This window comes from Palaemon carinicauda, unplaced genomic scaffold (assembly GCF_036898095.1).
Source record: "Palaemon carinicauda isolate YSFRI2023 unplaced genomic scaffold, ASM3689809v2 scaffold528, whole genome shotgun sequence".
Classification (NCBI taxonomy): domain Eukaryota; kingdom Metazoa; phylum Arthropoda; class Malacostraca; order Decapoda; family Palaemonidae; genus Palaemon; species Palaemon carinicauda.
In genome coordinates, this window is record NW_027171792.1 from 4847 (window position 1) to 30702 (window position 25856).

The 25856-nt window shown below is 39.5% G+C and overlaps 1 protein-coding gene across 2 annotated transcripts; it reads right to left on the reverse strand.

Moving 5' to 3' along the window:
• Nucleotides 1-3727: 3727 nt before the first annotated feature.
• LOC137637089 (growth hormone-regulated TBC protein 1-A) lies at nucleotides 3728-25856 on the reverse strand. Of its 2 annotated transcripts, XR_011043381.1 has the most exons (8): nucleotides 25788-25856; nucleotides 16782-16983; nucleotides 15714-15947; nucleotides 11483-11643; nucleotides 10768-10876; nucleotides 9251-9436; nucleotides 7306-7461; nucleotides 3728-4348 (listed from the first exon to the last, which is right to left on the reverse strand). XR_011043381.1 is itself a non-coding variant. In XM_068369386.1 (7 exons), the coding sequence occupies exons 1-7, from the start codon at nucleotides 25853-25855 to the stop codon at nucleotides 7363-7365; spliced, it is 1059 nt and encodes a 352-aa protein (XP_068225487.1). In that variant the 5' UTR covers nucleotide 25856; the 3' UTR covers nucleotides 5703-7362. The 2 variants fall into 2 exon arrangements, 1 of the variants encoding a protein (XP_068225487.1); XM_068369386.1 differs by lacking the exon at nucleotides 3728-4348 and having other exon boundaries at nucleotides 5703-7461.

A 25856-nucleotide genomic window follows, 5' to 3' on the forward strand; every position in this document is an offset into this window, starting at 1 on the left:
GAGGTTGCAGTTCCTACAAGAAATTATCGAGCATGATTGGGTCTCTAACCTCATTCCAGCTGATTGCCAGCCAAGAATGTTTCTAATAGTTCTGGTATTCAGAGGCCGGAAATGAACTGAGTTTTGAAAGTGAGATTGTTCAGTCTTGTAATGAGATTGGTAAATGAGCAGTTGGTCCGAAGAACTTATGTGGAGTTAACGGAACGAATATCAGTACGATGGCCGAGAAAAGTAAGGAGAAGGGCTATGCACAAAGAACTAGACCAGGTGAAAATTTAATTTAAGAAGATAATGTAAGAGGCCAAGAAGAGTATTACAGAGATCTTTTACGCACATTTGAGCCTATAAAAAATGTGAGAACATGGAGACGTTCACACCTTCACCTTTCGCAAGACTTAATACTCTGGTTGGTATCCCTAAACAGCTTTTTCCAAGAACTCGCACATTCAGATCGTCTTAACCTAAAGGACCCAGTCATGCATGAAATGGTACTTGGAGAAACTAAAAAATAAACAGAAGAGGATGATAATTTCTCTAAGTAAATAAGGAACTTAGAGATGCCAGAAAACAGTGTCTGAAGACAAAAGATCCTGTGCTGTAAAAGGCAGTATTCAGATCCCCCCAAATTAGAAAATTAATCTTGTTATGCAAGTGAGACCTTAAGTGAGATTTATACCTATAGACAGCCAGGCATACTCTCTGCCATGATCGAAGTGAGGCAAGTAGACAATGATTTGGTCTTTATAGCACACTGGGTCTTCCTTGGATTTTTCATGAACCTCACTTTAGGGATTTTAATTATATAATGACAGGAAAAAAGCCACTCTGTCCCTTCCTCGGATTTTCAACCTCGTTTAAAGAATTTTAATCATAAATTGACAGGAAAAAAGCCACTCTGTCTCTTCCTTGGATTTTCATCAACCTTGTTTGGAGAATTTTAATTATAAATTGACAGGAAAAAAGCCACTCTGTCTCTTCCTTGGATTTTCATCAACCTCGTTTAACGAATTTTGATTATAAATTGACAGGAAAAAGTCACTCTGGGTCTTCCTTGGATTTTCATCAACCTCACTTTAGGAATTTTAATTATAAATTGACAGGAAAAAAGCCACTCTGTCTCTTCCTTGGATTTTCATCAACCTCTCTTTAGGGATTTTAATTATAAATTGACAGGAAAAAAGCCACTCTGTCTCTTCCTTGGATTTTCATCAACAACTTTAGGAATATTCATGATAAACCGACAGAAAAATAGCATCATTTACATAATTTGAGCACATAAAATGAGCAGAAAGGGACCTTTAAGTGAGCAAAGAATTCCCCTCTATGTCAGCGCATCTTCCCTTTGGTTCAGTAGCAGTTCCTCACTCTTATCTTTAAACTATCAAACTTCGTATAATTGACAAAAGCACGTTAAATAATAACGCATCTAATTATTGTAAACCTTTGATTTTACATAAAGAATCTATGGACATTAAGAATACCATAATGATAACATGATTTCAACCACAAAATGTATAATTTTCTTAATATTCTACTTTATTTTAACAAAGATCTTCATAAACCAAGTCTATGAATCTTATTAATAAACTAATTATAATCATCAAACAACCACCGGGTTCAAACCTGACTGGCCATTTTAGCTTTTTGGTTAAATGCAAACAATATCGTAGCAAAACCACCTAATCACATTTGTTCTTTAAAAAGAAAAAGTAAATGTTGGAACAAAGCATTGTTAACCCTTTTATCCCCAAAGGACATACTGGTACGTTTCACAAAAGCCATCCCTTTACCCCCATGGACGTACCGGTACGCCCTTGCAAAAAAATGCTCTAAAAATTTTTTTTTTCAGATTTTTGATAATTTTTTGAGAAAATTCAGGCATTTTCCTAGAGAATGAGACCAACCTGACCTCTCTATGACAAAAATTAAGGCTGTTAGAGCAATTTAAAAAAAAAATATACTGCAAAATGTGCTGGGAAAAAAATAACTCCCTGGGGGTTAAGGGTTGGAAATTTCCAAATAGCCTGGGGGTAAAAGGGTTAAAGAGGTTAGACTGCCAGTTAATATGCAAACGTTTCAAAAAGTCCAGTCAATTGCATTTTCGCCTCTCTTTTAGATCTTATCTATAGGCTTTCAAATGGCAGAAATCAAATGCAGTCAAGAAGAAGAGATACTTTATGGCTAGGAACCTGTTGGCCAATCTACAGTGCAACGAGCAAGGCAGACAAAAACAACACCTCCCTTCAATGGAATGAGATATCTAAATATTTCAGATTCAAATCCCACCTAAAAACTGTACTGTGAATGTATTTTTATTCGTGGGTACCAATTTTCGTTGTTTTATAAAAAAAATGTTGGCTCGTGGATTCTTAAATTCATGGATTCCCATTTTGGAACTTTTACCTTTTTGTTTATTAGTTGAACCCCAATTATGATAAAGTGTTCATTTGCAATGCAATAATTATCATAGTGCACACCAAAATAAAACATATTCACAATAACAAATCAAAATAATTAGTAATCCACAATGGTTTAGAAAATGTTGGTCACCAACACAAATCGAATGTGTCCAAGTTCAATACTAAATTCTGACAGTGTATAAAAATTTTTGTTAGATTTTTAAATTCGTGGATTCGCCCACCCACGAAGACCACGGAAATTGGTACACCACAAACAAAAATACTTTCACAGTAAGTAAATTCAAATTATGGAGGTCTCTTTAAAATCCACAGCCTGCTTCTCGTTACATCTGCCAATTTGACACAACCGTCACGCCAAACGTCAGAAAACCATTCTTGATCTCGTTATTTGTTTGCCAGGAAGAAAAATAGCTTTAGGAACTCGTATCGAACAGCAATGAATTGGAAAATGGATGTCTTAAACATTACACAGTACAGGTATCTGTTTAAACAAATTTTAAAGCAATCCACTTGGATTTACATAAACAATTCAAGTTAAAAAATTGGAATTAAAACAATGAATTATGCATATATATGTAATAACATTAGGCTTAAGTCCACTTGATTTCAACTGGCCCTGCAACAGCTCAATGGGTTTAGATTTCACTGCGGAAACATGAAACACTTGAATGATGGGATTATTATGACATAGGAATGTGTTACTGTGCTATGTACTTCCTGAATCATTGGGGCTTGTTTCAAGTATCACAGAGGACAATTGTACGGTACATGGTCACATTGTGAACTCCTAGTTTAATCTTAAATCATTTCAATGTTGATATACTAGGTTCGAAAACCTGAAAATGTAAAATCTCCCAATCATATAAATGCATTCGAAATAAAAAGAATATTAAAATGATTGTTAAAAAGGCTAAGTTAATTTTTTTATATAAACATTCATTGTATAAATATGTAAAATTATACATATCACAAAAATGCATAAAAAGTATAACACCTGAAATTACTTTAATGACAGATTTTAATATTTATTATAATGGATTTTAAATAATGTATGATACACAAAAAACATCAGTATACATTTTAAAAGACATTTTCAGCTCATGTACTCTGTTTTATACATTTTTATTTTAATGTAGCTATAAACTTATACCATATGGAAACCACACAATGGAAGTACACAGTATTGTGCATCTGTCGAACAAGACATTCAAGATTATTTTGACCTCACTGTTTCCGGTCATTTAAAAGGGTTACTGGCTCTATTCATTCAGATGTTACAGAAGCCATACGTGTTCTCTTTTTTTAAATAAGCAAGTCACCGTTATCAAACAACAGTTAACTGGACACCTTAATTATAATGGATGAGAGGGGAATGGAGAAGATAATGGAATGGATAAAGGAATGGCAAGGTGGTCTCTTCAAATTTCAGTGACAACACATTTTATGGAGAGATATTTAGGATCGGTAAAACGGAGGGCTGAACCCCTCTCTATGAAGTGGGAGGGTAGGAGGGTGTGTAACGTTACTGATAACAACCTCGGTTAGAGACAGGGCAAAGGGGAGACGTCTAGGTTGACAAATCCAATTAAGGAAAATTCTAGTTTTAATCCTATAACAGCTGAAAACATAAAAATGAAAGATATTAATACCTTATATGTAGGTTTGGCAAAATTGATTCAAGTAAAGGGATCTCTGTAAAATCATCAAACATTTATAAGAAAGAGTTAAAACTTGTTCAAGCAGAGCTATGACACCACACATCTACCAGATGAGCAGACATGGTTGCTCAAGGAGAGGTGCCCCTTGAGCAGACATGGTTGCTCAAGGAGAGGTGCTCCTTCTAGTAACACATAATTACTTACTTGCTGTTACCACACTGGGTTGCTTTCCCTGCTGGGACCCCTACGGCTTATAGCATCCTGCACTTCCTACAAGAGTTCCAGTTTATCTCATATTAATAATGATAATACAGTACTTTCGTAACTGCCCATGCCATACTAAATTAAAATAAGGTCAGTTTACGTAAAATCGTCGTAATTAGAACTCTCAGTAAGATAAATGAGATACTCAATGGTTAAAATAATCACATAGTGACTACAGTCGTATGAAGGACTAATATTTTACCTTACAACTTTCATGACATACTTATGAAATATTCTTAAAGCTTCCATAAGCTTTCTGATGCTATAAAATTTCATGCTAGCTGCCTGAAGCATTTCATATCAAGATCTATTACTCAAATAGTGATTTTTAAAGATTTTGGAGGATTTAATTTTAATCATTAATACTATTCCTGTAATTGATGAATTACTAAACCTTTAACGACTGGATTACCCGGGCCCCAATGCATGCAATATACACATTTTACAAGTATGAATAAGATTATGTAGTACAAAAGATACGTAGTAATCTAACATGCAAACCATGAATAAAACCAGCCCTTTGATAAACCAAATATCAGTCAACTTCTTGATGAAGCTATTAGGTCAAAATCCAATGCTCAGAGGAAATTCTGATACCTGATAATGCCGAGGATCTAAACCATATAGAATAAAATCAGAAAGGGTCCCAGCTACAATTGTAAATATTATGCACACTGAAGTAACGAATAAAGTTTATGACTATCATGCTACCACATACAAACTCACACAGTACAAGCTCAATTACTTACTCTTTCTGAAATCCTGCAAAGATTCGGGTAGGTTTTTATCTCGGAAATAAGCGAATGCGAGGGAAGTGACATTGCAATGAAATCTGAATAGCTTGGATAGCCTTCTTCACTTAGTAAGTCATGATTGAAGATACAGTACAAGAATACCAGTCTACATAGATAATTATCCAAGAGATTGAAAGTTTCAAGAAGGACCTGACGAACAATCGCGTCATATGACCACTTTTCTCCTCATGGTACATGTGTAATATATTAGATATTACTTGTTTAAAACACATGACCTACAGGTCACTGTGGAAGTAAGAGAAGTGTGAGAAATGCCATAGTCATATTCTAAGCAGGATGCGATTGCCAAACCTCAGAAATGTAACATTTTTCATGAAGAGTAAACACAACCAAGTCCGTGAGAAAGAAGTTGTCATTAATACCGGAAGGTACTTGTTCCGTTCTCAAAGACAACTTCTTTCTCACGGACTTGGTTGTGTTTACTCTTCATGAAAAATGTTACATTGCTGAGGTTTGGCATTCGCATTCTGCTTAGAATATGACTATGGCATTTCTCACCCTTCTCTTACTTCCACAGTGACCTGTAGGTCATGTGTTTTAAACAAGTAATATCTAATATATTACACATGGAGGAGGTAACAGAAGTCTGAATTATTAGGGTATTTTGTTTTTATTCATGCCTGTTAAGTTGACGTTTCAATCCTTGTCTTGTTCAAGACGTGGTCATCCAAAATTTCAAGTTAAAGAAAAGGGTGAAAACGTGGTTACGAATATTATCAAACTTTCAAAATACTTTACTGAAGATCCTGTATATATTTTAGGCTTTGGTAAATCCTCTGATGATGGTACATATTAAGGAAGTTGTCATCTAGTTTTCCATCCATCACTAGGAATAATGAAATGACTATTGGATCACACACAATACAAAAAACCAAAGAAATGACCCAGTGAAGACGGCAAAAGATTCAGATCACGATTGCTTCTGTGCTTCTGAAGACACACTAATTCCAAATACAAATTATAGATTTAAGCATAAGACCACAAAGAGTCAAACTCTTCAAACTCTTCGTACAAATCTAAATCTGTCGTACAAAGAACTAAAAAAAGAACCCAACGAAGACGGCAAAAGATTTAGATCCCGATTGCTTCTGTGCCTCTGAAGACACACTAATTCCAAATACAAATTATAGATTTAAGCATACGATTACAATGAGTCGAACTCTTCGTACAAATGTGAATCTACCGTACCTTAAAAGTAGCGGAAACCTAAACGCGGAAACTGCAAAATTAGCACCATATCATTTTCCAAAAACAGAATTGTGAAGTGAACTACATCCATAAAATTATTACAAGAAGAAGCTGGAAGAGAGCATGTGCAGATGACTTGAGAAAGGCTACATTAAATGAATTACGGTCGTAAATGATTATGCGAGTTCATGCGTGGAAGCTTCGTAGCAGGAACAATGTTGATTTACCTTTGAAAAGTAATTAAAGAGTACATTATACAAAATGTCAGTTAAATTATTTCACAAAGGAATCAGGAACTAATTTATTTATGCCGACTGGACGACGAATCATTAAGGTACAGAAACCTTATCAAACTGAATTGTACAGTAATTTGATTAGATGTAGAATGAGAGAAAAAAAACATAATACTAATGAATATACTGATATCCAGTGAAATGGCAAACCTATTTGCTTATTGTAACCATAAGTGTGCCAATAGAATTAACTTCATGTCACGTAATGCAATCCTGGCGTACTGTACTACAATACTGTATACTGTAATGAGATCTGGAATCGCCTTCAACCTCTCAGAATTCAAATAAATCATTTAAAATATTGAATTTCTATGTAAGAAGAAGTAATATTCAGTTTTTGGTTTAACCTGCAAATCAAGTTATTAACAAAGATGCTCATTTGATTTAAATTTTGAGATGTCAAAGGCAAAATTGACAAGATATACTTTAAAAATTAAAGATTCATATGCATAAGTGCGTACAGTATTTACGTTCTTACAATTACTGTTCTCATACAGTAATTCTGCACATACAACATACATTTGCATACACACATTAACATTTATTAAAATAAAATAAAACCTTTAAAATTTGTCACCATCTTACTCATTTTTTTTTTAAATGACGAAAACATAGATCCAGTAAGACTGAACAGGTATGATACGTGAAATAGAATATTATAAACAACCTGAGATAGACGATCACTGGAGTCTTAAGCACGTACCGTCAGGCAGCCTTCATCTTTTTACTTTTTCTTCATTCCCTGCGCAACCTCCGCCTCTTGCTCCCGCCGTAACTTGGCAAGGCGGGCACGGGGGAAGGACCCCGACACTTTGTACACTTTCTGGAGGAGAAGAACCAAGAAAAACTCAATCAAATTAATAGTTTGCAACATGACATCATACATACACAGTGAAGTCTGTTACTTTTACTGCATGCAATATTCTGTATACTTTCTAAAGAATCGAAGAGAAAATTTATCAATATTTTACAGCACGACAATAAATCAGGGAAAATAAAGCTTGTTATCTGAATGCCTCACGGCTTGGACGAGTACGCAAGGATCTCTCCTTAGACACGAAGCGTACGTAAGGATTTCATCTTAAAGGACGGGTAAAGATTTGAGTGATTTAAACCAAAGAAATTGGACAATTAAGAAAGAGTAGAATTAAGTAGAATGGAAGAAAATTAAAACGTAGAATATTGGAACCTAGATTTATGTCTACTTTAGCCTCCAGAGCCTTTAAATATGCGGCCCAGAGACTATATAACAAGCTCCCACGAAACATTCGAATGATTGAAGACATTAAGGCTTTCAAGAGGAAACTGAAGATTCTCTTATTTCATGAGTCTTTTGACAGTAACGATTTAACGGCGATATGAAATGTTAAATACTCTGAACAAACAAGGTCAAACGACAGTGGAGGTCCTGTAGAGAGTGGGGTTCCCCTGCTGTATGGGACCGGAAAAGCAGCTATCAAAGTATCAAAGTATTAATTAAATCATGCGTTATTACTTTGATAATTCGGACTTCGCTAACACAACGCTAACACGTGCACTTCCCTGGTAGAGGCCCATAATTGTAATAAGGTAGAAAAGATAATAAAAAGGCCTAGTGAGGACTTCTGAACTCTTTGAAACCAATACAGAAAATGGTTTTAGGGTGCTTTTCACAGAATATAAGTAATCTTTGAAGTGCTTAATCTATTACCGGAACTATTTGTTGAGCAAATTCAACACCAAGTTGGAGTGAGAGCTATAAAGTACTGTATACCAAACCCTGTTGTAATTAAGTATTTATTTCTTTAAAATTTACCATATCAATCACAAACATGTTAAATTCTTAAGGAAATAAACTACAAGAGAAGTTTAAGAACAATAATAACATTAAAAAAATTCTTTCATATATAACCTATAAAAACTTCAAAATAACAAGAGGAAGAGAACTAAGATAGAATCGTCTCCCCCGAGTGTACCCTCAAGCAAGAGAACTCTAACTCATTAGGGGATAGATGTTAATCATGGGTGTGGTTCATAGCCCGGATATTTGGGATTCCATCAATCTTGCGAATAAGTAAGCATTACTATATTCCATTACATAGCTTTAGTTTATCTCATGAAAAAACATAAAAGATTCGTTTCCAAATGCTTTCATTTTAAAGACTGTAGATAGCAAATAGATTTAGTAGATTTGAGAACAAAGCCCTCAGAAGGATATTGGGAGTTAAATGGCAGGACTGGATTAGAAATGAAACTATGAGAGAGATTACTCGAGTGCCATATGTGAACGAGATCATGATGAGGGGTAGATGGAGATGGTTTGGGCACGCTCTTCGAACTCCCCCAAGAGAGATTAGTTCACCAAACGTTCAGCTAGGCTACACAAGGCACTAGAAGAGTTAGAAGACCCAGGACTACATGGCTGTGGACTATGAAGCACGAAGTAGGAGATGATGAATGGAGAAGTATTGAATTGAAAGCTTAAGATAGAGATGACTGGCAAAATCTAACCGGTGCCCTTTGCGTCAATAGGCGTAAGAGGAGATGATGATGATGATGAGACAGCAAAAAAGAGATTGAAAGTACAGATAAGATGAAAGACAAAGAAGCAAACACGAATCATGGCTACTTACCTCCATGAAGTCGTGGCAGTCAGTGGCATTTTCATCGCTGGTTATTTTCTTGAAACACTCGACGATGTCCCCGAAATCTTGGGCCATAAGGATCTTTTCCTCGTTGTTCAACACCAGGGTGATCGCAACACGCATAAGGACCTTGTTTCCTTCATAAAACAGGCAGTCCCAGATCCTTAAAACTGTCTGATAATTTAAAGGATAAAATATTAGCATATGAGGAAGTCATAGATATAGACAGTGCATTTCTAAGACACAGCGAGTTCTGAAGTGTGCTGTCCTTTATGTACAGTAATACTGCATAGTATTACACTCTAATTTACTATAGTCAATTCTTTTTTAATGAGGCAGATTTGCACTGACTCACAGGGGTGCCTTTTTAGCTCGGAAAAGTGTCCTGATCGCTGATTGGTTGGACAAGATAATTCTAACCAATCAGATACTAGGAAACTTTTCCGAGCTAAAAGGGCACCGCTGCAAGTCGGTGCAAATGTGCCTCATTAAAAAGAATTGAGTTTAGTTATTTTTTTATCTTTAAATAGAGGAAACCAGTTTGAGTTGTTTCTATTTATTTGAAATACTGTAATATTTATTTATAGTCGAAAATACTCTATAAAAAGGTGTTGGTCTGTAGTGAATAATTTTCATTAGTTTACATATGTCAGCATTTTGAGCAAAATAAATTCTCAAAATATTAGGAACAAAATCATTTTTGGGACATGAAAAATTGAAAAAATAAAACGGATTTTGATGTAGGAAAAATCTATTTTTGGGTGAGATAGCCATGTCGTCCTGATGAAGGTTCCTTCGGGCAGCTTACTACTGTATAATATTTCTGCGAGTGATATTACAAGAGAATTACTGTCAGGTATCACGGGGTTCTAACCCCCGGAACGACTATCCTAAGATATCGTGTATAATCAGGGACGTATCAGTAGATAACCATAAATATCTGCACCCCAAACAGACTTAACCCAGTCTAGGAATCTAAGGAGGAGGATAGGTAAGGAGCCGATACATATTCTCCCTTCATAGTACTACTCGACCCTGATGAAAAACTGAAAAAATAAAACTAAGGCAGGTAACAAAGGAAATCCCCCCTCCCCCCTACACATATGCCATGCAGTAACCTTCCAATTCCATCACGCTAGTTGAATACGGCAACTTGTAAGACAGTTCTAAATTGTTTTCTTGTGCAAGTTTCTACTTATATATTGTATTTTAAATTTTTGTGCTAAATATCGAGTAAAGTAGGTCATGAATTTTGGCAAAACTGTACTGTAAATATATTAATAGATTATAATAAAGGGGAAAATATATATTCCTACATTTTTGCTATACATTTTGCTATAATGTACATGTGTATGAGATATTAATAATTTGAACATTTTCTGTGAAATAATTTAAAAGACAATTCTTTTTTATTAGTTTATTCGACAGGGTAAAATTTTTTATTAATTATTTTATTCTACTGCCGTTACATCAAAGGCCATAGGAAATATTAAACCATTACTTACCTCGATTGGCAAGACCTCCGCGAAAAGACATATGAACCATTTTGTAGTGAGAAGATCCCACGTCAATCCGTAGTGGTCAACGTGTCGCGCAACTAGAGGAGCTCGCTCTCTGTAACAAAGCAATGTAAAAAGAATAAAAGATTTAATATTAAACCTTGAAAATTACTTCTATATTTATAAAATTAGTCAGTTACCTCTTTGATAGAAAGAAATTAATAACTGCTATAGAAAAGCAAAATTATTTATTACATCTAAGGTGACGCCTTCTTCCGGCTTCTCCATGTCTTTCCGAGGGTTGCCCGAGGGATTTATTACTGGGTTATGATCCTCATTTTCTTTGCATCACATGCCGAGGCTATAGTGGGACATAAATAACTGTTGCGAAGAATGCAATTCCAACTCTGTTCCTCTTATGAAGGATTATCTTCAGTCAGTAGCTGGTCACGTAAAAGATTCAAGCGGTAAAAGGAAATTGGGGTCCATATATTTGAGGTATAAGGCCCAGAGTTGTGTCCAGAGCAGGCCAGTCGGTAAACGTAAGGATGCGCTGTTGATAAATACATTCACGTACTGTACATACGTTGATTGCTCCTTGAATGCCACTCATCAACTGTTCACTTATACTTCTAATTTACTTAACTGCCTAGAAAGCTACATGATCAGTGGCAGCCATTCCTATAAAAATAAAAACGAGGAATTGTAAATAAATACTCACTTAACGAGAGCCTCCAGGACTCTGATATCTGTCAGAACGCCAATCATGTCGGACGTGTAGTACTGCGGTAAAAGGTCGTTCACTAGCGCCTCGAGGAGCCAAAAGGTGTTCTCCTCATCTTTGGTAACGATTAACAGTAGCCCCGCGATGTAATTCAAACCCTGGGGTGAGACTTTGAAATTAGAGACGTAACAGACCCTGCCTATTTTACTTCTAAAATGTCAGCCTTTTTTTTTTTTTAGAAATTACCTTTATTTCTAGTAAACCTCATAAATTGAATAAAGATATATTTGAAAGGAAATTACTGTTAGGTTTATGTCTTCAAATTTTGATGGTAGGAATATGTTACTTTAAGAAGCCCAGACCACAAACCATCTGATAAACTGATGGAACTAATTATTCTCCTTTCAATTCCCCGAGATTCCAATGAATGTCATCCAACATTCCCAACCATTAATATTCCAAGGACAGCAATTCCTATATTGTTTTTGGCTAACTTCAGTGTCCTTTTTACTTTTTTTGCCATATTTTTAACTTAATATAGAATACAGATATTCAAATTTATAGTAATACCTTATAGAATGAAAAAGTGGTTTTGACAAAGGAAAAATGACAAATTTGGTAATATGTGTTTTTCATAACCATACAAAACTTGAGCTCCTTAAGGTGGAAATATATTTTGGCGACTGCTGAAACTAGCCAAAAGACTTTGAGGTACCAACCACTAGTTAGCAGGAAAGTAGTGGCTGGTAGAATGGCAACCCCACTCACACCCACACTGGTAATATGACATCACTTTTCAATTGCAGGCAGGACTTCTCGGGGAATAGGTGATGGCAGGACAAGTGTGTGTAAAGAGTTCAAGGTTTGTATTAGGAAAAATACAAATTATTTCCAATTTGTCATTTATTCCTGCACTACATACGAACCCTTTTGCTCTTTACAGTAGAGACTTGCCATTAGGTGTGTGGAAATTTTCAACCAACTGGCTGGTTTCTGTCCCGGGGTGCTACTCGGTGCTTTGCACAAGCCTCCTAGAGACACTCTGTCACCTCGCTAACTCTCAGAATCGTCAGAGAGATAACGACCTGAGCAATCGGCGCGATGGTGCATAAACTAAGCATTGTGACTTGACCAAGTAAGGACAATTGTGGAGCTAAGCTTTGCACTTAACCTAGACATTGCCCAACTCTACCTCGCCTGGAGATCAAGGGCATAACAAATATATATGCATATATACCAGGTTACACAAGGGATAATTGTACCCACCTGCAGTCAGAGGATGTCAGCTTGAAGAACTTATCAAATGCTGAAACCCCAAGAGAGGAGAGAATGAAGAATGAAAAGGCCAGTCACTCACACATTCATTGTAGACTTGCTACTAGGTAACATCTGCCCATGGCAGACTGCTACTCATCCTACAAGGGAGCTGAGGTGTTTCCAACCATGTTTTATGTAGTCATCACATGACCTATCTAAAAGGTATCCAGGTTCCTGTGGGTTACGTCTTACAGGTAATAGGCCTTGAAGGTTGTTTGGCGTTTCCAAATACCCGCCTGTAAAATCTACGTCACAGAGTAGTTCTTTTAGAACGACAGGGATGTGCTCCCTGACATTGTGAGCTCAGGGTCTATGGTCAAAAGGAGTGGAGTCTTGAGTGTAGGGCTCATTCAATCACCTGTTGAAACCAGGAATAGATCATGTTCTTGGTGATCCTGCAAGCAAGCTCTTGCAGTTCGCTTGAGATACTTCCTCAGAGTCCCCACAGGACATAGTAACAGCTTACGGAACTGGTTGCAAAAAGCCTCTCGCTGAGTTGCTGGATAACCTCCAGGCATGAAACCATCACGAAGCTACTGCTTTGTGGAATCTCTTTACGTATCGTTGTCTGAGTAGATTGGGAGGTGGAGGGAGCTCCCTCGGTAACCTCGTGATTTACAACAATCCCCAAATCTTGGCAAAACATGAGAAGTCTGTGTCAATGGAGGAGAAGGTCCTCCCTTGAGTCTGCAAGAATCAGCCAGTCATCTAGATAAAGAAGACGGTATCCAAAGAATCATCAATGACGATAAGGGGCAGGATCATCGTGTATCAGATCCTGTTTAAGAGTACGAAGGGGTTCCTGTTTAGGAGCTATATTGGAGGACTTGACTCTTCCCTGTAGATCCTTGCAATCTTGCTCATCATGGGAACGATGAGCGAAAGGCACAGCAAAGGATCGGGAGGAATCATGATTACTACTGTGATAGAATTCTCTACTCTTATAAGAGTGAGAGTGAAAAGCAGTGGATTCTCTTTCAGAGCAAGATCCATGTGAAGAAAAAGATCCTTTGGGATAAAGCCATTTGGAACGCCTCCTACGGCACCCTACTGATGATACATAACTCTGTGTGAAGGATGATACCACCCGAGGAAAAGAGGTTAAGGGTTATGTGGCACTTCTTCTCCTGTTCCTGAAAAGAAGAAACACCTGAAAAGGGATTTTTTGCACTATTCGTAAGACGTGAGCCATTATCAGCTGTTTCAGAAGCTTTAGATCAGTTTAAAAAAATTACAGTAGTCTGTGTAGACCTAGGAAAAATATTGGATTTGTTGTTTTATCTCTCGGACAAATTAGGTTCAAAATGAGCTAAGCTCTTGAATTAGAAGGTATTTGATGGTCACTCGAAGTTGACGGAAGTGCACAATCCATGCTAACATCTGTATGTCTTCAAGCTTGGGGAGCTGCACTATCATGTCATGGAACAAAATGACGTCGTACTTTAGCCGATATGCGTAGAAATGGTGGCGTGTTCAGTGACATCAGCGCACACAGTCATGGCGGCTTGTTCGGAAACATTTGAATGCATGCGCTGAGGTACCATTACACGCTTGGTCGAAACACAGAGTTTTCGACGTGTCAGAGGATACGGTAATGACTTTGGCCTTCCTAAATGTATGTTTGGAAGGGGATAACACGATTGTACATTGACGGATCGGCCAAACCTGCAAAGTCTTACTCATGGGTGCTCCAGAGGATGTCTGAACGACTTAAGCAAAAGATAAGGAAGAATTCTTGTGAGAACAATGCCGCAAACCCTGGGCATACGAGGCAAGTCGGACTCGTATGAACGAGTAGGTGAAAGATATGAAGCTTCCAAATTGACAGTCTTAACTTATATACGAGGAGTTCTCAGTAAAGAACGAAGTGAGGCTTTCCTCACTTTCATCGTTATACCTTCAAAAGTGAGAAGTCACCTTGCTGCTGGAAATCTGAAATAAAGGGTATACAGTATCACTAAGTACACTAGTGGAAGGTGATGGGGATCTATGTAGATCTAAGTAGTCAGGGACTAAATGTCCAAGGATTGAGTCTCGCACAGTAAGTGCAGGGGCCGAAGCCAGGGGATCGGTGTAGCGATTTGTAATCTCTATGTCCTATGGGCAATAAGACATGAACAAAAGTATCACCAATTTTTAATGAAAGAAAATCATGGCTGGCATCCTCGATTACCAGAGTCACAGAGGTTCCGATAAAGAAGGATCAAGGCGAGGAAAATCATACGTCGTATGAAGGGGCTTACGCTTCTTACTTCTAAAGAAGGAGACGAGGAAGGGGATCTATCTCTCTTGGCTCGCTTCTTACAATGGGCACAATATTTCTCCCACTGGCAGAACGGCCACTCCCTACAAAAATCACAAGGGGATTCACCAGAACACCGCTTACCGTAGAAATTCGGGCAAAGGGGATGCGGATCTACCTTGACGGTACCTTCACAGCCGGGCAATTCCGCATAACACTAGTAACACTGCTCATAATGCAAAACATGAGGTAAAATACAATAAGTATTATGCGGAACACTGAAAGAGGAAGTCATCATGATTGTAGAGTATAGAAGAAGAGATCCGTCTCTGAAGGAGACTGGGAAATGAGTGACTCTCCCTCACAGTAGCTTGTGAGTTGCTTAGTAACCTATTCTAGAGTTACCAGTTAGGCACCTTTTTCTTTTTCTGTGAGATGCTAGATCCCAACATACCAAATAAGATAAAACCATGAGCCTTGCAAGAAGTGGTCTCCCCTATTTGCAAAAAGAAGTATACTGTACTGTACAAATAATTATTTGTAAAGCACAGTTTAGTACAAATAATCATGACCATTGCACTGTAAAAGATATAGCCAGTTGACATTCACTATAATGTAGATATACATTTCATAATCAAATTAGAAAATAAGATTCATCACTTCACACACCTGACAATATCCAACTTTTTTGTTATGATGAGAAAAGGCGATTAAAACGTTGAAAAGGTTAGATAATTTTCCTTCTTTGTAGTCCCTGAAGTATATGTTATCTGGGAATGTTCGAGGAACGTCTATTTTTATCGAATCCACCAACTCTTCGTTGAAAGGACCTTCGAGCAACTTCTGATAATATCCGTTAGATGCGTCTTTCTTTGATGTTCCTCCGCTGACTTCCATCCAAATCTGTATATAGGTTTAAAAATATTAATTAGCATAAATGTCATCTACAGAAGTTTCAACACTTAAAAGTCCGGCTTACATCCATAGTTGTTTAAATTACTATAATCTACTAAGAAATATTTAGTTTTTTTTAACTTGCAAGCCTCTAATTTATATAAAGTACCAGGCACCATTACTGTTCAGAAAAGCTTCCTTATCTCATTCCTTTCCCTTGATGATTGAGGGATATCATGTTACATATTTACCCCGTTGGAGCCCCTGCACTTAGAGCATCCTGCTATTCAAACTAGGTTTGTAGCTTAGCAATTGATAATAATAATAATATAAAATCAAAATTGTATGCTTTCTCTGTTCCCACTCTTGGCTTTCCTGTATCTGCTATGATTTATTTTTTCAACTTCCAACTATTTACTCAACATTTTAGCCCTCTGGTGATCCCAGCTGTGACAAAATCGTTGTCAACCTCATGACTTTTGGCCATGGAGTAATGACGTGTCTCGATTCTGTCGATCTACACATGTTGATGTTTTATAGCGCAGCTAACAAAGTATTAAACGTAGAAAGAAACAGAAAACTGTATTAAAAGCTATATAAATATCCTATATAGCATTCATGGCTATATGAGAGGATGACACCAATTTTCATCACTGGATCTTCAGAAGGTTAATTATTTACCTAAATTTTACTGATACACGAGTACTACTGTACAGTATTACATATAAAGTACAGGATACTGTACTGTATAAAGTTACATTACAAGCTTTAACCACTACAAAACCTTTAGAGAATAGCCTTTAAATATGCACAGAATTTCACGACGAGCACAAAAGTTCTTACCTTACCGCGGTGTTTCATTGGAATGCCTTTTCTTACGTATCGTTTCACTTTCATTCCCCTGCCCACCGTTTCTTTGGCTCCGAGCAAATGCGACCATTTCCTCGCTCTGCGCGCAAGAACGCTTAAGTACTTGGACATAAACTCTTCGTAAGTCTGGTAGTCAAAGTCTTGAGGCCTCTCAAAACCATATTCATCAACATCACTGAAATGTGAATAAGAAAGTAAACACATCCCACCATGACAAAAATATTTCGAATTTTATTAGCAGGAGAAACATGTACATTAATTTTCAACCTTTCATCTATTTCAAATAGCAATTATTGTTATTCATTAACTGCTCACAATGAAACAACAAATTTGATAGTGGTTTGTATTTTTCCTAACGATACAAACCTTGAGGTCTTTATTAGGGAATATAATTTCGTCGAAGCTGGAAGACTAGCCATAAAACTTTTAGCGAGAATAACTCCTCCACCATTAATTAGCGGGAGGTAGGGGGTTGTACCGGCTACCCCCCTCACACTCACACCTGTATTCTATCATCACTTTTGATTGCAAGCACTATTTATGCAATTGCTCCAGATCACGTCGATCGTTTGGTTTACTCCGCTACAAGGATCACGAGCTCGTGATAACAAACACACTGGCTCGCAAGGATCGTCGTCAGTGAGTGCTTCTGGGATCATCTGATCACGTGTCATCCGTTCCCACATTGGTTCGTGCATTGAAGTTGCACGAAGGAAATACTGCAGTTACACTATTTTATTTTTAGTCTACAATGATAGTCACTGTTTCATGGCTAAAACTGAAACGCATACTCGAGTGGGGGCATCCATAGAAACATGCGTTTCATTTCTTGGCACAAAACAGTGGCAGCCACCGTCCACTGAAAATTGGCAAGGGGCCCTGAAAGTTAAAGGGGGTGAACAGCAAAATGGTAGAAAGGAAGAAGGAACAGAGGTAGTGAAGTATAAGGATATACAACAAGTAGAGAGGGGACTTGGGTGGTGCTGATCATAGGTATATATGGTCAGTCTCTATTGTATTGTCCCTTTCCCCTGCCATTCATGACTAGCCTTTAAACCTGGAAGTACAGCTAAAGGCTGAAAGAATGCTACAAAGACCTGTTATGATTCCCCAGAACTCAAATGCTGGACAAAGATAGAGAAGGATACTTAAATGACCAAACCCTACTGGAGATACTAGGCTAGTGTGTTAGTGTAGGATGTGTAAGGTTTAACAGGCTATTGTATGGTAGATCCTACAGTGATAAAATATCTGTTGGTAAAGCTGTGATCAGAACATAAAAAACAGAGCAAAATAAGGCTATAATTTTAATTTGGAAAATACTTAAAAAATGTTATTTTCATTAGTAAAATAAATTTTTGAATATACTTACCCGATAATCATGTAGCTGTCAACTCCGTTGCCCGACAGAATTCTACGGGAGGGATACGCCAGCTATCACTATACTAGAAGGGGGTGTACTCACAAGCGCCACCTGTGGCCAGGTACTACAGTACTTGTTGTTGACGCCACCTCACTTTTTCCTCGGTCCACTGGTTCTCTATGGGGAGGAAGGGTGGGTCAATTAAATCATGATTATCGGGTAAGTATATTCAAAAATTTATTTTACTAATGAAAATAACATTTTTCAATATTAAACTTACCCGATAATCATGTAGCTGATTCACACCCAGGGGGGTGGGTGAAAAACCAGTGTACAAGACTAAAGGATAGCTAAGTATCCCGTATTTCATATAATCAGTTATCCACAATAACAATGAAATAATAAGTACCTGGTAAGGAAGTCGACTTGAACCGTTACTCTGCCTTTAATAAGATCGTCTTCCTTACTGAGCGCAGCGTTCCTCTTGGAAGGCTGAATCAACTCAAAGGTGCTAAAGTATACAGGGCTGCAACCCATACTAAAGGACCTCATCACAACCTTTAACCTCGGCGCTTCTCAAGAAAGAATTGACCACCCGCCAAATCAACAAGGATATGGAAGGCTTCTTAGCCGACCGTACAACCCATAAAAAGTATTCAAGAGAAAGGTTAAAAGGTTATGGGATTATGGGAATGTAGTGGCTGAGCCCTCGCCTACTACTGCATTCGTTGCTACGAATGGTCCCCAGGGTGTAGCAGTACTCGTAAAGAGACTGGACATCTTTGAGATAGAATGATGCGAACACTGACTTGCTTCTCCAATAGGTTGCATCCATAACACTCTGCAGAGAATGGCTCTGTTTGAAGGCCACTGAAGTAGCCACAGCTCCCACTTCATGTGTCCTTACCTTCAGCAAAGCAAGGTCTTCTTCCTTCAGATGAGAATGTGTTTCTCTAATCAGAAGCCTGAATAGTAAGAAACTGAGTTCTTAGAACTTGGAAAAGAAGGTTTCTTGATAGCACACTATAAGGCTTCTGATTGTCCTTGTAAAGGTTAAGACCTTTTTAGATAGTACCTAAGAGCTCTAACTGGGCAAAGTACTCTCTTCAGTTCATTCCCCACCAAGTTGGACAGGCTTGGGATCTCGAACGACTTAGGCCAAGGACGTGAAGGAAGCTCGTTTAGCAAAAACCGAGCTGCAAGGAACATGTAGCCGTTTCAGATGTGAAAACAATGATCCTGCTGAAGGCGTGGATCTCACTTACTCTTTTAGCTGTTGTCAAGCACACGAGGAAAAGAGTTTTTAATGTGAGGTCCTAAAAAGAGGCTGATTGGAGAGGTTCAAATCTTGATGACATAAGGAACCTTAGGACCACGTCTAGATTCCAGCCTGGAGTGGACAACCGACGTTCCTTTGAGGTCTCAAAAGACCTAGGGAGGTCCTGTAGATCTTTGTTGGTGGAAAGATCCAAGCCTCTGTGGCGGAAAACCGCTGCCAACATACTTCTGTAACCCTTGATCGTAGGAGCTGAAAGGGATCTTACTTTCCTTAGATATAACAGGAAGTCAGCAATCTGGGTTACAGTGGTACTGGTTGAGGAAACTGCATTGGTCTTGTACCAGCTACGGAAGACTTCCCCTTGAGACTGATAGATTCTGAGAGTGGATGTTCTCCTTGCTTTGGCAATCGCTCTGGCTGCCTCCTTCGAAAAGCCCCTAGCTCTTGAGAGTCTTTCGAAAGTCTGAAGGCAGTCAGACGAAGAGCGTGGAGGATTGGGTGTACCTTCTTTACGTGAGGTAGACTTAGAAGGTTCACTCCTAGAGGAAGAGTCCTGGGAATGTCGACCAGCCATTGCAGTACCTCTAAGAACCATTCTCTCGCGGGCCAGAGCGGAGCCAACCAACGTCAGCCGTGTCCCTTTGTGAGAGGAGAACTTCTGAAGTACCCTGTTGACAATCTTGAACGGCGGGAATGCATACAGGTCGAGATGGAACCAATCCAGCAGAAAAGCATCCACGTGAACTGCTGCTGGGTCTGGAATCGGAGAACAATACAACAGGAGTCTCTAGGTTATCGAGGTAGCGAACAGATCTATGGTTGGCTGACCCCACAGGGCCCAAAGTCTGCTGCAAACATTCTTGAGAAGGGTCCACTCTGTGGGGATGACCTGACCCTTCCGGCTGAGGTGATCTGCCATGACATTCATACCGCCCTGAATGAACCTCGTTACCAGTTAGCTTTCGATCTTTAGACCAGATGAGTAGGTCCCTTGCGATCTAGAACAACTTCCACGAAAGAGTCCCTCCCTGCTTGAAGATGTAAGCCAGGGCTGTGGTGTTGTCAGAGTCCACCTCCACCACTTTGTTAAGCTGGAGGGACTTGAAGTTTATCAAGGCCAGAATAACCGCCAACAACTCCTTGCAATTGATGTGAAGTGTCCTTTGCTCCTGATTCCATGTTCCCGAGCATTCTTGTCCGTCCAAAGTCGCACCCCAGCCCGTGTCTGATGCGTCCGAGAGGAGACGGCGGTCGTGTTTCTGAACAGCCAAAGGTAGACTTCCTTGAGAAGAAAGCTGTTCTTACACCACGCGAGAGAAGACCTCCTCTCTTCGGAAACAGGAACTGAGACCGTCTCTAGCGTCATGTCCTTTATCCAGTGAGCAGCTAGATGATACTGAAGGGGGGGGGAGGTGGAGTCTCCCTAACACGATGAACAGGGCCAGCGATGAAAGTGTCCCTGTTAGACTCATCCACTACCTGACTGAGCATCGGTTCCTTCTCAGCATGCTCTGGATGCATTCTAGTGCGTGGAAGATCCTTGGGGCCGACGGAAAAGCCCGAAAAGCTCGACTCTGAAGATCCATACCCAAGGAGACAATGGTCTGGGATGGGACGAGCTGAGACTCCTCAAAATTGACCAGGAGGCCCAGTTCCTTGGTCAGATCCATAGTCCATTTGAAAATCTCCAGACAGCGACGACTTGTGGGAGCTCTTAAAAGCCAGTCGTCTGACGGAGCCGGACACAAGATCATGGTACTGCTGCACAGTCTGTGAACTGTCAACCATGGGCAAGCGAGGAAGTACAGTGACAACCCGAATCTGTCTAGACTGTCTGGGTCGTACAGACAACTCCTTATCGGGTTGCTGAGGTTGCCGCACTGCGTCACAACAAGTCACTTCTGCTGGTTGTTGAACGTCTTCCCCGTGACACATTGACTCCGTAAACAAAAAATCCTCTAACAAGGACTAAGCTTGGACTGCATGTCTTGCAACACAGCTCAAGGTCTATGGGAGCAGGTGTGGTAACAGACGGGATTAGCGACTGAAGTGGAACCATTACCTTCCCTGGAAGCATGTTATGCTTAAATAAAAGTCCATAGGAGGCTACGCAGCTAAAGGCTCCCTCCAAATGACAGAGTCCTCAAGGGAATATCAGAAGGAGGGAGAAAAGAACTTTCTCATCTACAGGGACCATATCCTAGAAAAGCTAAGTTCTCTCAGTGAGGGTTTCACTGGTGCAAAAGCAGCAGACTAGAAGGCAACGTTATGAAACTGCTTGACAGTCTAGTGAGTTGGCAACAACCAAAGATGTGTGACTGAGAAGCATGTGGTAAGGTATGCAGAGCATGTTGTATGCAGAGTATGCTGTATGCAGAGCATGCTGTAAGTAGAGCATGTTGTATGCAGAGCATGCTGAAAGCAGAGCATGCTGTATGCAGAGCATGTTGTATGCAGAGCATGCTGAATGCAGAGCATGCTGTATGCAGAGCATGTTGTATGCAGAGCATGCTGTATGCAGAGCATGCTGTATGTAGAGCATGTTGTATGCAGAGCATGCTGAATGCAGAGCATGCTGTATGCAGAGCATGTTGTATGCAGAGCATGCTGTAAGCAGAGCATGCTGTATGTAGAGCATGCTGTAAGGTAAGCAGAGCGTGTACATGGCGTTTAACATTTCTCAGAAATTCCATGACCAGTGCTAGAGTGCTTTATGCATGCTTGCATGGGGTTTTAATATCAACATAATATTTACCTTACATTCATAACTCATGATTCATATTTTTGCCAAATTTTGCGATATTGTTAAAAATATATTGCAAGGAATACAAATATATTTTTATAAGTAATACAAATAACCTCCATTATCATAATGTTTGAAAATGGAGGTAAGGTATGCTGAACAGCAGAGTCAGAACGAGCTGGAACAACAATAGTTGTGGTTTCCTCTTCAAGACTCTGTTGAGGGAACACCTGAGGCTCAGTCTGCAAAGGCTGATCAAAGGAAGTAGCAGAAGGTAGGCGCATGGGTGGAGGAGGCTGACTCCTGGCATGAGTGGCTGAACTCAAGGGTTGCGCTTGCTGAGTGGTTGGCGGATGCGCAGTAGCAAGTTCCTGAGGAACGAGTTGAGGTTCCTGCGGTGTGAGCTGAGAGCGAAAAGGTAGTGGCTGCGCAGAACGCAGTAAAAGTCTCGCAAGTTGAGGCTCCTGAGGCGCAAGGCTAAGGTGTTGAGGTGCTTGCCTTGAGGAGGGTTGAGCTCGCTGCAGCGAGAGCTGAGGAGACTGACTCATGGATGGGAGAGGTTGTTGTACCTCAAGCGAGTGTTGCCTCACTGGTGGAACAGCAAGTGGAAGCGGAGGAAGAGAGGTATAAGCCTCCTGTTCCCATTGCTGAGGTTGCCTTAAGGAAGGCGGAGGGAGCTGCACACCACTGGGATCAGTAAACTCATAACGTGGCTCAACATCGTACGCCTGGCAGGCGGTACTGCGGTCAGGCGGAGCGAGCGCAGGCGGAGCGAGCGCAGGCGGAGGGAGCGCAGGCGGAGCGAGCGCAGGCGGAGCGAGCGCAGGCGGAGCGAGCGCAGGCGGAGCGAGCGCAGGCGGAGGCGCAACCTTCTCAGCCCGACACTCACGCATCAAGACCGAAAGTTGTGACTGCATGGACTGCAGTAGAGTCAACTTGGGGTCGGCAGACACTAAGGTCTGCTGAGGTAAAGCCTTAACAGCAGAGATCTGTTGCGGCAGAACCTTACTCCTCTTAGGCGGAGTGCATTCAACTGATGACTGCGGCGAGTCAGAGCTAACCCAATGACTGCATCCGGGTTGTTGAACTCTAACTTCGTACGTCTGGCATAGGTCTGGACTTTACGTTTAAGAGGTCTTGAGACCTGAGACCAGCGTTTTCTCCCCTAAATTTCTTCTGCAGACGAGCAAAATAAGGGCTCAATCGTCTGCGGGTGGGAGTGACGGTCTCGGTAAGACACGCCCGCAACCACCGAGGATACTTCTGTGCGCCGATCAAGGCCTGCTGAACCCTTTTGCCCTTCGACATTGCTTCTCCCCTGGGCTTGGGAGCTTGCAAGAGGTCCCGGACTGGGAGGACGACTGGCGAGCACAGAAGTACCCTCACGCACAACACTGACACACTTTGCGCTAATCACTTATCACTTTGATTTTCTGTTTGCACTTATTTCACTGAACTCGAAACTTTAAGTGGTTTGTACCTGAAACACGCAATTCTATCCTTTCTCAAAAGTTAGTAATTGCGAAAACAGAATTACAATGTAACAGAAAAATCTAATGAAAGATAAATAATTCAGTGGCTGGAAAGAGACTAAACACTAGATCACTCTAGAAACGTTTACCTTCTTCCCCTAAAGAGACTAGGGAGAAGAGCAAAAACGATAACAACGTTACTCGCTTGAATGAAACGTTTATCCTCCTCTTTCTCCCTCCGTCTCTATCTCTCTCTCTCTCTCTCTCTTGACTTAGAACCTGAGAGAAGAGCCCAATCATATATATCGTTAAAACATATTATTGTTAAAGGAAAAAACTGAAATATTTCCCAAAATGAAAAGTTCCTTTATTAGGATTAAAACCATTAAGTTAAGAAAGAATGAACAAAACGCTAGACACGGTTACTCTTACTGCAACGTGAAACCGTGAAAATTCTTTCTCTATCGTAACGATAGAGCGCAAGTTGAACGTTCTGAACGTCAACAACTGCAGAGACAAAACAAAACGTTAGTTCAACTTTGAAAACAGTACGAGACTATCAAAGAAATTCTTTCAAAGACATTAAAATAGCATAATATGTTAACAGGTAAAACCGAAATGACGGGCTCAAAGTTAATTAACTTCGGTACCAAGAAAAGACCGCCTACTATTAGGAAGGTCGAATATAAACAAATATAAAAATTAATTTTAATAAGTTTATAATAAAAGGAAGTTAATCGAAGAGGCCTATAAGAGGCGGAGAGATATAAAATAAATCTATAACTTTTGTTAAGCAAAATTAAGAAAGAGAGTCTATACTCTCTTAGACACCAACACTTCCGTCTAAGGGAAGGGTCGGCCATTTAAAGGTGAAAGAGAGTTCATACTCTCTTCGTCACCATAATAAATCAAATTAATTCCAAAAGCTAACTAAGCTAATATAGAAGTTTCCAGTATAGCGAATAGCTGCAAATTTTAGAGAAATACTTCACCAAACCGTGAACAATACTCCAAAATCATAAGCGTATCCAAGAACGTCTTGCCGGAAGCACGACAGAGGAAAAAGTGAGGTGGCGTCAACAACAAGTACTGTAGTACCTGGCCACAGGTGGCGCTTGTGAGTACACCCCCTTCTAGTATAGTGATAGCTGGCGTATCCCTCCCGTAGAATTCTGTCGGGCAACGGAGTTGACAGCTACATGATTATCGGGTAAGTTTAATATTGAAAATGTGCATTTCACCTATGTGCATGTCACTTCAGGATATTTTAGGAGCAACTTAAAACAATTAGCACAGTGATTTCTTTGTTGTACATTGTATAGTAAACAAAATTTCAAGGAGTATGTATGATAGCAGCCACTTGTATGTACTGTATAATGATGGCCAACTTAAAATGCAGCAGTGTAAGGGGGTTCGCAGGGGAGAGTTAGCTTCCCTGTTAGGTTGTTAGGCTATGCCACAGCTTGTAGGTAAGGTTAAGAGGGTAAGTTTTGGTTAATTGGTGCCCATTTACTATGCACGCAGGAGGAACTGGCCGCTGATATAAAAAGGCTCCAGAGTTTCTGGATGCTTTAAGAAACTGAATCAGGAAGGCAAGTAGCCTATTATAGCATACTTAAACTAATGTGACTTTGCTAATGTACTTAACCTAACCTAACCTTGTTTTTCATCTTTAGTACATTATTGTACACATATATAAGGAATTATTAGCATTCCATTATACAGATTCTTACAATAATCATAAAATAAGGGAATTATCACAAGAAATTAAAAATTTCTCTCTCCAAAGAGTCCCGCCTACTATCAAGAACCGCCCCCTTAAGATTATCCTTCCCCAGTCCATATTTTGACTTTTTACTGTATATAAATCATCAGATTGACCCTTTAACTTTAGAAATATCTAATTTTATACCCATCACTGAAATTATCCAACCAGGAACTCCAAAATTACGTCATCCTGAGAAACCATAGATAAGGAAAATTTGGTCCCGGGTCTTTCCCATCATTAGCCAACACCTGTTATTTACTCCATTATGGAGTCTTTTAATATCAAAAACTCTTCCTGCGCAAGGAAAAGATGTCTAATATCCTTATGTAAAACGGCTATATGGTTGGACATCACCTTAATTTCGAATTTCGAGCTCCTGCCATCGCGAACTTTTTCACTGGGTCGACCACATTTCCTGACATC

Coding starts and splice junctions, on each gene's coding strand:
- LOC137637089 (XM_068369386.1), bottom strand. CDS start 25,855: ATGTCAGGAAATGTGGTCGACCCAGTGAAAAAGTTCGCGATGGCAGGA. Junction 16,984..25,787: donor GCTCGAAATTCGAAATTAAG/GTGATGTCCAAC, acceptor TTCACATTTCAG/TGATGTTGATGAATATGGTT. Junction 7,462..9,250: donor ACTGCCACGACTTCATGGAG/GTAAGTAGCCAT, acceptor CTTCTCCTCCAG/AAAGTGTACAAAGTGTCGGG.